The following is a 12,193-nucleotide window of genomic DNA, read 5'->3' on the forward strand; positions in this document are numbered from 1 at the left end:
TAATATGTGATTTGATAATTATTGTATAATTAATTCTGATACTTATATTATTTAGGGTTTATAGATATAGGGTTAGGGTTTATCGGATTTTAACTTGTAAAAATCGATTTGGGGTTTTAATCATGTAGGAACATGATTTAGGGTTTGGGTATCAAACTTTTAGAGCTTCGATTTACTCAATTAGGATTTTTGATCTATTACCCTATGAGTTTGATTCATAAAGATTAGGGTTTTAGGGTTTCATTCTTTATCAATCAATCCATGTTCGATTATGGGTTCTTAGGTTTTGAATTACCTTTTCACCTTAGATGATTGTTGAATCGGACCACCAAAGGAGTTGAGCCGCGAGCTGGACACGAACGGGACGCGAGCTGGAATGGATCGAGTTGCTTCTATCGGGTCGCGGACGTACTTTGTTGCTTGATCGAGCTGTCTGATGCTGTCGCGAACGAGGAAGAAGTCGCGTGCTGGAGTTTCTCTCGGGTCGCGAACGTTTGAGCTAGGATCAGGAACGCCTTGGGCTGAAGTTGATCGGGGACGCGAGCTGGAACAGATGCGGGAACAAGAGACGCGATCGGGATTTAGGGTTCGTCGGATCGCCGGCTAGGGTTAGCGTTTTAGGGTTTTCGATTTGGGTATTAGCTTAGGGATTTAGAGTTTCGTGCTGATAACGTGTTGTGAAATTAATGGAAAAGTCTATCTTTATTCATAACATAGAGGTTCCTTATATAGGAGATTACAGCGTCATAGATAAATGGAAAGATTACAAATCATAATCTCTTGGTTATGAGCCATCCACGATCTGGTTCTTTAACCCTTTCTTATTTTTTCCGTGACGTGCGCTAGTCTTATATGAAGAATCTGATTAGTTATCTGTTTGTTTTTGATTAGTTTATTGGTTAAAACTTTTAAATAGGCAACTCGGTTTAATCTAGATTTGACTGGTTCAGCTCAACCAATCAATACAATAACCAGCTCAGAAACTTTATAATTATGACCAAAAGAAACTCTCTGTGTAGTTGACATTTATCAAAGAGAAACTCCACACGTCTTCTTGTTAGGTTTATTTATGTTTTTTTTTTGAACTTAGTTAGGTTTATTTATGTTGTAAACGCATTTTTTGGTAAACGCTCTGATAACAACACAACAGCTTTGGAAGGGTAGCATCGAGATGTGGCTCTCGTCGCATCCTGACTTCTAGCTCTGGCTCGCATTATTTCTGAAGTCGAGCCCAATAATTATAGCTTCGGTGATCTTGCTGCGATAAACCAGAAGGCACAAATAGAGTTATCTGGTGAGACTTAAGGTATCTAGCTTCGAGTACTTGTCGCCTCTACCGGTGGTGGAAGTGTGGATTTAGTGACTCGTCGGTCGGTTACTCGCAAAGCTGCGCGGGAATGATGTCAAAGGCGTCATTCCCATTTGGCAATACTAACCTATCGGCCAAGCTGTTCTTTCGGTTTATCTAGCTAACTCGTGTTATTATCTTGTTTATATTGTCAATACTTGTGTACCCGGAGTTGCCTCTTCTTCTTTCTCGTTGTTTAGGTTTTTTGGTCATATCCGCTAATAGTTATCTCTGTAATTTCTGTCAAAAAGAAAATTTGGTATAAAATTTAACATTTACACCAAAAAAAAACACAACAGCTTCTTGGATCAAACACTTTTATCATTATTTACAACACATATATTGTAGATCCTAAAATCTACACTAAGAATTTGATAGTGATCGGGAGTTCAATCTAGGGAAGAAATAACGTGGGCAACGATATCCTTAGAACACAACGATGTAATCAGGTATGAGTCGACAAGAATGGACTATATTCATAGGTTGAATATCATAGAGATATCGGGATTAAGAAGGATCGTGACTGAACTCGGGATCGAGCTGCCTACGTACCCGTCAAGGGATTGAGTCTAAACGTAGTTCGATTATAATCATCTCGAAAGAGATGTCGGTTTCTTCGGTCATGGGCGAGACCTCGACTTCGTCGGTCTCGAGCTCGATGTTTGCTACGAGCTCTCTTGTCTTGAATAATTAGTAGTTAGTGTACGATTGATAAGTTCTCGAACGTAACTGCATATGATCTCTTTAGACCGATCTTGTCGTATGAAGATAAGATCGATCATTAACATGATACGAGGGTCGTTATCGTCATGGATTCTTGTTTTCACAATTACAAAGATGTGTTTACGTCGTGAGATGATTATTGGGAATCTCATCTCTCTCGTTCTTCTTAAACCATAAAGAAATAGATGACTTGTTTAATCATTAAATATATATAATGATTCCATCATGTGTTGGTGGAGGAAGATGGCGATCTTGCCGAGACCGAAGTCTCTCCCCCTCTTCGTCAGTCTTTATTCTTTTGTTTTCATCCTTTTTGTCTTTGCTTCGTCCTCGGAGAAGATGCCCTCTTCGTTAGATCCAAGGCCTCTTTTATATCAGAGCAAGGTTGTTGCAACAAGCTAGTAATATGGTTAATAATTTGTTGCACATGCTCCACCTTTCTAGCTATGACCTCTTATTTATTGATTGCTCTATGATATATAAGGAGAATAATTCTCTTTGTTCTTTGACTTATTCATACTCAAAGAACCTCGGGCTCTGTGGGCCGACTTCGGGTTACGAGTTCTCATGGACCTGTCTAAGCTCACCTCGAGGTCGTCGTTAGCCAGTTTCTTATCTTTTTGGCGGGAAGGATTTAGTGCTAAATTCTGGTCCAACATTTGTCCCGCCAGTTCTTCAAGTGAGGCGATGAGGTTGGAGAACGGAGAAGCTTTTTATCAATTGAGACAACATGACTCCGAGCCATTTTCTTCTTTAATGAGTTCGCAAAGTCGTTCGCCATTTGATGGCGAGATCATGCAAGAACAATTCCATTGAGTGATCGATCTTGGCATGTTTGTCGTGATCAAAAAGTGAATTCGATCTCAGCTTATTTGGTGTATTATATCAAGCCGTTTGATGTTCGTTTGATCGCTAAGTGATCGATTTCGTTTATGTCTGTGGGTTAAGGAAACAGTTCGAAGTAGTCTGTTGGAGACGCCGCACGAGAGACGAGAATTGGATCGAGCTCGCGGTTTCATAAATATGGGTCGAGCTTGTCAGCGGAGTCGCTTATTTGAAAAGCATAGAGAGTTATTTTGATCTCTCATGGTAGATGGGATTTTGTGATTGAATTTGTTTCTGTTTATGATTTTTTTGTTGATGTGAGTCCGGTTGCTTATTCCGCGTCAACTCGAGTTTATGTTAATATTTTTGTGTTTGTGTAAAGGTGTTGGATATAATCTCAACGAATCATTAAGTCAATGCAAATGATTGGCTACCCGTAGAGAGTCGAACGTTTACTTTGGTTCGGCTATAGGAGAAATTTATATCGCTCGTCCTCGAGATGCTTTGCGAGATGGAAGCTGATCAGGAATCCAGCTCGCGGACCAGTCGTGGCCTATGGACGTGGTTTATTGATTTTCTTTTTCGATATGGAGGGTGGTTTATGTCGATGAGAGCTTGGGTCGTTTGAGACCGTGTGGTAAAACTCGCTAAGAGTTTGAGCTTGTTTAAAGTTGAAAATAGAGTTTAAGGATATTCCGAGCCAATTGAGACCGAAAAGTGAATCTCAATAGTAGTTCGAGCTACTGGTAGCGTGAGAATAATGTATAAAACATTTTACGGTTATATAAGTCTATTTATGAAACTTGCGATTTGAAATAGTGATTTGAATTTGATAATATATAAGTTGTAAAAGTGATGCCAGAATCTATTCTCTGATGCAATGTTTTTATGTGTAAATAGATGAAAGACAATTGTTTACCGACATGGGCGTGTTATGGTTTAACGACTGCGATCTAGCGGAGAAGAAATGGTGTTGCATGTTTGATCGGTTTTCCTTTGTGTAGTTGCTGAGAAGTTGATGCGGCTGCTAATTATTAACTTGATATGTGCACAACTCATAGTACGCCGTCGTGGATCATGTCACGCTTACTGCCTCTTGTGGCTTAGCTTTTGTTTGGAAATATCGTTTAGACAACATGTGATCTTAGAATATTTCTGCGTGGTTTGTCCAGATTTATCGTTTTCCTTAACAGATATTGATTTCGTGGTCGGGGCCTTTCAGTGATGTTTTGGATTTTGTTTGTGATTTTCCATGATTCGCTATAGATAAAATCTATTTGCCTCTTCTACGGAAAGGGATATACTGGCCCCTTAAGTAGTTCGAGATCGTTTGAAGTCAGGCATTCTATGGCTCTTTTCATAATGAAGTGGATGGACTTGTCACTTTAAGGAGTGTAGAATGCAAGGCTTGAGCTTTCTTTGCGCCTCTCCGGTATTTTTGTTTCGATATGCCTGATATCATGCTCGATATATTTCTGGAGGCACGATAAGAGCTTGTTCAAAAGCTCACTATCGATCTGAGAGTGTAAAGTTTCAATGGCTCCTTGACTTCAGCTCTTTGGGAATTGTGTTGGTCGATATTCTTAAAGAGTCGAACTCGGCTACCGAGCTGCTAAGGTTCCTTGGACATATGACTCGTTGTTTTCGTGGAGCAAGATCCAGTTTCGGCTCCTCGAGCTTCTGCATCAGAGATCGAACTCGATTCCATTATTGGAGGAGGACGACTTATTGATCCTTTGTGTTTCACGAGCTCGCTAGAGGTCGAGTCTGTCTATTTTTAACTCGGATGCAAGATCTGTACTTGCTTAATGATAGTGGATGTGTGTTTCATACAGTTCATATATGCGTCATTAGGGTTTCGGGACTCGAGGGATAGACATTTGCATTGCTTTTGGTCGGTCAAATTGATTGGAGAGCGAACTAGTAGGCTTTCGCGTTCGAGCTAGCTGATCCAATCTTTGCCCAGTCTATTGAGACTTAGGCTGTGGTTGTTTGATCCAGATCGAGGTGAGATGTCTCTTCTGTTGAGGAATATACATCATGAGGTGGAAATTTCGGGAGCACCTGGAGATTCTCAGTTGTAGATAAACTTGGTCTTTGCTAGCTCTGATATCACGAGGAGAGAGAGCTCTCACTCTTATTCGATACAAGGCGAATGAAGATACACAGTTTCATTATCGTGATCTCGTAAAGAGATCGTGTAACCCTCGTTAAGAAACGAGTTTCTGGGCAATAATAAAGAAATGCATTTGTGGCTTTAATCTTGAGTCCTTCTTCGTTGGAAAAGATTATCGGCTTTAACAAATATAGATATGAAATTGTCTTGTGGAGAAAACGTAAAGAGTTTTGTGTCTTTTCTTCTTGTCGAACAATAAGTGGAAGAATTGTTTTATCATCATATCATTTAATGGTTTGATGACATAGAGATCAAATAATCTTTTTCTTGGTCGTTGCTCTTCTCCTTGTTTAATTGTCATGTGATGGTAAACTGCGTATGAGTGGTGGGAATGTATTTCTCTTTCTTGTTTCCATGTTCGTCCTCCACTCATGGTCAAGCTTAGTGTTCTCGTTCCGTAAGAAGTGGAGGTATCTTCATATGTACCTGTTTGTTGAGTGAGTCCCTTAGCTCTGGGGTTTGTCAATGGGAGTGGCGAGCGCGCATCGCAGCTCGTCATCCTCCTCAGGGGTCTGTGCTGTCGGCAAGGGAGATACCTGCCCCGATGTATTAGACCGAGCAATAAGATCGTCTCTGCTTGATCTGTCGTTTTGCCGGGTCCGAACCCCAAGAGGTCAGATGATCGGGGATTGTAGCTCCCGACACATTTAAAGGTGTTAATGCTCGTCGTGGAAGGTTTGAATAATTGGCCGCAGTCGAGTCAGCTCGCTCTATTTTCGTGGGCTGAGTGTCGTGACAGCTCATATTCTTTGGACTTTGAGATCCCCGTGTCTCATATAGGATTCTCATTTTGCTTAGGGAATGTCTCAGAGTTCGGTGGTGCTGCAGTAATGATTGGAGTTGACCCATGACCTCGTGAGATTTTATGATCGGGACCTGGCGAGATCGAGTGTGATGTCGGGTTCCATATATTTTGATGGTTAGATCATTTGTCTTATGTGTCTAGTGAATAGGATGGCGACAACCTGCGGCTCATGGTTCCATCATCGTGGATCAAATCCTTCCCGGTTGAGTTAACCATCTTTGATCAATCGTACCAGGCTGGGATGGCAGTTTCATCGGGCAAGATGTCGGCTTCATCAGTCTCGAGACGTTGGATTCATCGCGATCTCATCAGATCAAATATCATAGAAAAGTTCGTGTCTTCACTTGTTGTCATCATCAAAGTATGATTTCATCTCACATTGTAGTAAATACGGAGACGTAGTCTTTACTTCATGCAACAAATATAAGGAATTGAATATCTTTTCTTCTCCTCATCGTTCGTCTTGCATGTTTAATGCTTCCATAGCTACTTAATAGAAAATGTTGTGGTTTTTTTGGATGTGGCCTTAGTTAGTCCAAGCTCCTCATTTTTCCAATCACGTGATAGGAAGTTGTGCTTTTGTTATACAATGAAGTAATAACAATACATTTTCTTATTCATTGTCACTCTTGCTGGGTGAATGGTCTTTTGTTAATTGGAAAGTAGAACTCAGGTGCTCGCGAGAACGATCTCGTTGTTCTTTTACAGGACGATGTCAACTCCTATAAGTTTGGTGAGTTTGTTGCGCGTGTTCTGCACATTCAGCTATGACTTCTTTTTCGATTATTCGCGTTACGAGATACACAGCCAGATATGCGGAGTCCTTTTGACTTGGCCTTCGATCTAATCAAAGATCGTTTATGCGCGGACGTTACTTTACGAGATTTCTCGGGCCGGTTTGAGCCTAACTCGAGTTAATGCTGTCAGCTGGTTCTCTTATCCTTTCGGTGGGATGGATTTAATTTTAAATCCAGTACTAATAATTATCCCCCCAGTTCTTCAAGTGAGGTGACGAAGTTGGAGAACGGAAAAGTCTTTTAGTAACTGAAGTTCCAAGTCGACCTCATTTGTTGCATTAAGCGTTTGATCTTGGCTCGTATATCGTGATCGAGGCATGAGTTCGATCTAAGCCACTAGATTCCGCTTGGTAGAGGAACTTGTATCCTTTTCTGTCTATCATAGATATAATATGATCTCGTCTCTTATTGTACAAATACGGGAAAGTTCTTACGTCATAGAAAGATCATAGCGAATGGTGTGTCGTCAGCTCGAGATCTCGTTGGGATGTGTTTTAATTGTTTCTCTTGAGCATTGAGAACTTCTCTTCGCCGGAAGGTGAGAGGCGGGTGCTTGCAGTCGGGGCTCTCCAGCTTCTGAGCTCTCGTTTGTGGGATTTGAGTAGATAGTAACCTTAGTTCATGTCTCATATGACTTAATTTATAATTATCTCGCGTGAGACATCTATATCGTTGGTCTTGAACGAGACGTCGAGTTCGTCGATTCTTGTCTCAAACAGGAAGTCGGGTGTGCATGTTACGGGTAAATAACGAATCCGAGACCTTGAGATGTCTATTTTTGATCATGCTTCTTTCGACTTCTGTCGTTTCCTGTCCTCTTTTCATAATGATAAGATATCTGGTGTTTATGGATTCTAAGATCTCGAGCCCTTCATTTCGTGGAGTCTTTGCGCTCCCAGTCTTGAAACATTCGGTTTTGGATATGGTAAAATCGGGAACACCTAGAACTGTGTTCGAGACATGAGGCTGTGGCCGAAGGGAGAGTAAATCTTTTAGTTCTCGAGCTTGGCGAGCTCTGCTTCTTCCCTTCAACCAAACGGTGGTCAAGATATTTATGGTTCCTTTGTTGGTGTATTTAGTCATTGTGCATGGTCCAAGCACGCTCGCGATATTGTGATATGGTCTCATCAAGATTCTTCCTCACTTCTATTCATTTATTAATCAAGAATTCATGCTCGACGCGTAGCGAAGTCATTTTCTTTGTCTTATTCTGAGCCGTCCAAGACAATACCGACAATTTCTTGCTTTTGCGATTTGTTAATCAGGACATTTTACATTTTTCTGCCTCGGCATAGGTATTCGTTTGAGTGCATTAGCTCGGTTAGCAAACTTTTCTCGTGTTGGACGATCATTTGACCGGACCCAAACTGGGGAGGTCGGGCTATCAGAACTCGTCGCCGGTCTGCTATGGTTTGAGAAGGTTATTGGTGAGACTCGGCGAGATGAATTATTTTTATCAGAAACGGAGATTCAATTTAGCTGAGGTCGGGATCGAATCTCATGTTCTGTTTCTTGGTTATGATCCATTCAGATCGATGCCATCCTGGTGTGATGGTTCGTTTATTGTGGTATTGGACACCATACGAGATGAATCCATTTTCGTGCTTACAAGCCTAAGATCGGGCTCCTATCAAGGATGTTTTTCGTTTTTCTTCCCCACAGTCGGCGCCAAAATGTAGATCCTAAAATCTACACTAAGAATTTGATAGTGATCGGGAGTCCAATCTAGGGAAGAAATAACGTGGGCAACGATATCCTTAAAACACAACGATGTAATCAAGTATGAGTCGACAAGAATGGACTATATTCATATGTCGAATATCATAGAGATATCGGGATTAAGAAGGATCGTGACTGAATTCGGGATCGAGCTGCCTACGTACCCGTCAAGGGATCAAGTCTAAACGTAGTTCGATTATAATCATCTCAAAAGAGATGTCGGTTTCTTCGGTCATGGGCGAGACCTCGACTTCGTCGGTCTCGAGCTCGATGTTTGCTTCGAGCTCTCTTGTCTTGATTAATTAGTAGTTACTGTACGATTGATAAGTTCTCGAACTGCATATGATCTCTTTAGACCGATCTTGTCGTATGAAGATAAGGTCGATCATTAACATGATACGAGGGTGGCTATCGTCATGGATTCTTGTTTTCACAATTACAAAGATGTGTTTACGTCGTGAGATGATTATTGGGAATCTCATCTCTCTCGTTCTTCTTAAACCATAAAGAAATGGATGACTTGTTTAATCATTAAATAGATATAATGATTCCATCATGTGTTGGTGGAGGAAGATGGCGATCTTGCCGAGACCGAAGTCTTTCCCCCTCTTCGTCAGTCTTTATTCTTTTGTTTTCATCTTTTTTGTCTTTGCTTCGTCCCCGGAGAAGATGCCCTCTTCGTTAGAAACCAACAAAAAAAAAGGTTAGCGAGAACTTTTGTTTGCAAAACTTGGACTTGGATATAAAATTATATTCAAGATTTGTCAACTCACTGTCTTTTCCAAATTTGGAAAACCTTGAAATGCTACACCAACGACTTTGTTTCCACAGACCACTGGACCACCACTATTTCCATAGTCAATAGTGGCATCTGTTAGTATTTTCAATAGTTCGATGGAGCTGTTCATATATTCACCAGATTCAACTCTCGACACAATACCTTTTGTAACACAAATAGTGTCACCACCTGTGCCCAACATAACTCATTAGTTATTCTTATCACCGTCTTTTACCATATACAACAAAGTAGTTAAACATGTTACTCATACAAAAGCGTTTTGATCAAAAACGTACCACGAGGATAACCTAGAACGGAGACATCTTCATAGATAGAGGGTATGTCTCCGAGTTCCAAAGGATTTACATCTTCCCAAAACTCTTCATTATCAACACCTAAGATGGCCAAGTCACATTCAAATCCAACTGTTTCAACTATTGCTTCGTACTTAGTGGATGAACCATGCTTTCTCACTTGCACATATGTGTCATATGAATCATCCACAACATGAGAGTTTGTAAGAATCCTCCTTCCAGAAATCACAAATCCTACATTAGATTCCACCGTAAGATATAAGTCAACTATAGAAAAGCAGACAGCGGAAAGTACTAATTTGTTTTTAGATCGATTACCAAGATGTTTTGGGCATGTATATCCCCTAGACTAGGACCAAACCATTTTAAATTCACTCTCTTTTGGATAGGAAACCCTTTCCAATGAGACTTGAACCAATGACCCTTAAACACGTACTACATAAATTTAGCTATTAGCCCAAATCCTCGTTGGGGATAATCCTAATCACAAAACCAAAAACTAGAGAGAGATGGTTGGTTTCTGGGTATACCAGAGCCGCACGAGGATCCTGACGCATGCCATTTCTGCTAGGGTTCTAAGCGCAGTCAGAGAGCTATGGAAAATAGAGAACTTTACTGAATGTTTCTGAAGTTTATTATTCTCAAACTTGAAGATTACAAGAGTGACTCTAGGTTTATTTATACAAACGATTGGAACAATCTAGAGGTCTGACAGGTGTCTCTGACAGCTCAGGCATCCTTATCCTTCAGAGCGTCATATCTGTTGCTGAGCTGCATCTTGGGAGGTGAGGGTTCCGTACCTTTGGCTGCTTTACCTTTCTCCTTGACTGAAGTTGTGACCGTCGAAGATGTTTGTCTTGTAGCCGAAGATGCTCTGGGCTTTGTCTGAGTGAAGCCCATCGTCTTAACATCTTCTGGTCCACTGGGCTTAATACCCCCGCGCAAACTCGAGGTGGGTGGAAAGACCACACCGAGTTTGAAACGAAGATCATAGAAGCTGTGCTGAGGCAGAGGTTTAGTAAAGATGTCTGCAAGTTGTTGAGCTGCGGGAATGTGTTTCACCACCAAGGTCCCAGCAGCAACCTTCTCTCTCGCAAAGTGGTAATGAGTAGCGAAATGCTTGGACTTCTTGTGCAGTACCGGATTAGCAATTAAGTGAACTGCCGACAAGTTGTCACAATATATCTCAGCTACTTCAGTTTGAGGAACTCCAACACTCTTCAGAATCAAACATATCCAGGATAGTTCTGCAGCAATATCAGACAAGGTTCTGTACTCAGCCTTAGTGGATGATCTAGAGACATAATCTTGCTTTGTTGCCGACCAAGAGATGATGTTTGTGCCAAGAAAAGTGCAGAAACCTCCAATTGATCTTCTCGTGTCTCTACACCCTGCCCAGTCACTGTCACAATAAGCTCTCACTTGTGAATTTCTATCGGACTCGAGATACAGACCCATCTGAATCGTGCCTTTGAGATAACGCAACACTCGTTTCAGAAGATGAAAATCAGCCATCGTCGGTTTGTTCATCTTTTGGCAAACCAAATTGACAGCAAATTGAATGTCTGGTCGGGTAAGGGTGAGGTACTGAAGCTTCCCTGCTAAAATTCTGAAGTATTTTGGGTTTTCAAAGTACTCTTCTTGATGTGGGACTCTATCAAGTTGCAGAGGCAAAGGTGTTGGCATGGGTGCACAGTCTAACATTCCTGCGGCTTCAAGAAGATCTGCTACATATTTTTCTTGGTTAAGGAACAGTCCTGTTGGAGTGAACTGCGCCTGAATGCCCAAGAAATAACTGAGAGGTCCCATGTCCTTCATACGGAACTGTTTGCTCAGGTCTTTAAGCAGTCGTTGTATCAGCGTCTGATTGTTTCCAGTAAGCACCATATCATCAACGTAAAGGAGCAGGAAGATAACATCACGATCCTTCTGATACACAAACAGTGAGGGAAGCCAAGTGTTGCAGACGAAGCCAAACTGAATAAGGTAGGAACTGAACTTATCAAACCAAGCACGAGGAGCTTGTTTGAGACCATATATTGCCTTGTGAAGCAAGCAAACATACTCAGGGTGTTCTTTATCTTCAAACCCGGGTGGTTGTCGCATATATACTGTCTCAGATAAGTCACCATGCAAAAATGCATTCTTGACATCTAACTGCTTATGTCCCACCTTTCAATAACTGCAAGGTGAAGCACCATTCGAACCGTTGCAGTTCGAACCACCGGACTGTAAGTCTCTAAGAAATCAACTCCTTCTTCTTGTTCATTGCCTCTAGCAACCAGTCTTGAACGAAGCTTTTGTACAGTCCCATCTGCGTTCAATTTAGTCTTGTGTATCCATCCACTACCAATGGGAGTGGTCCCTTGTGGTAGAGATACTAAACTCCAAGTTTTAGTCTCCTTGCAGGTACCAATCTCTTCTCCCATTGCTGCATTCCAACCAGGATGCTTCAAAGCTTCAGCTATTGTTCTAAGAGGTTAGGGAACTCCTTTTACAATGATTAAAGCATATCGCGGGTTGGGTTTCATAACACCAGCTTTTGCTCTTGTCGTCATGCCATGAGTGTTGCCCACTGGTTGATCCACTTCTTGAATGACAGGATCCAGTGGAGGCTGTGATGCATTTGACGAGTCTGAGCTGTGTTGGTTCCCTGCTGATACTGCTGGAGAAGCACCAGGAGAATTTGGCTGATGAGTAGAAAGAGG

General features: G+C 41.5%; 1 protein-coding gene across 1 annotated transcript; it reads right to left on the reverse strand.

Annotated features, from left to right (window-relative positions):
• Positions 1-7,418: 7,418 nt before the first annotated feature.
• Positions 7,419-10,047, reverse strand: LOC125592675 (protease Do-like 4, mitochondrial). The gene is made up of 4 exons (XM_048768025.1): positions 10,016-10,047; positions 9,880-9,908; positions 9,468-9,752; positions 7,419-9,360 (listed from the first exon to the last, which is right to left on the reverse strand). The coding sequence occupies exons 1-4, from the start codon at positions 10,045-10,047 to the stop codon at positions 9,158-9,160; spliced, it is 549 nt and encodes a 182-aa protein (XP_048623982.1). The 3' UTR covers positions 7,419-9,157.
• Between the last annotated feature and the right edge of the window lie 2,146 nt (positions 10,048-12,193).

The sequence above is a fragment of the Brassica napus genome, chromosome C9 (genome assembly GCF_020379485.1).
Source record: "Brassica napus cultivar Da-Ae chromosome C9, Da-Ae, whole genome shotgun sequence".
NCBI lineage: Eukaryota > Viridiplantae > Streptophyta > Magnoliopsida > Brassicales > Brassicaceae > Brassica > Brassica napus.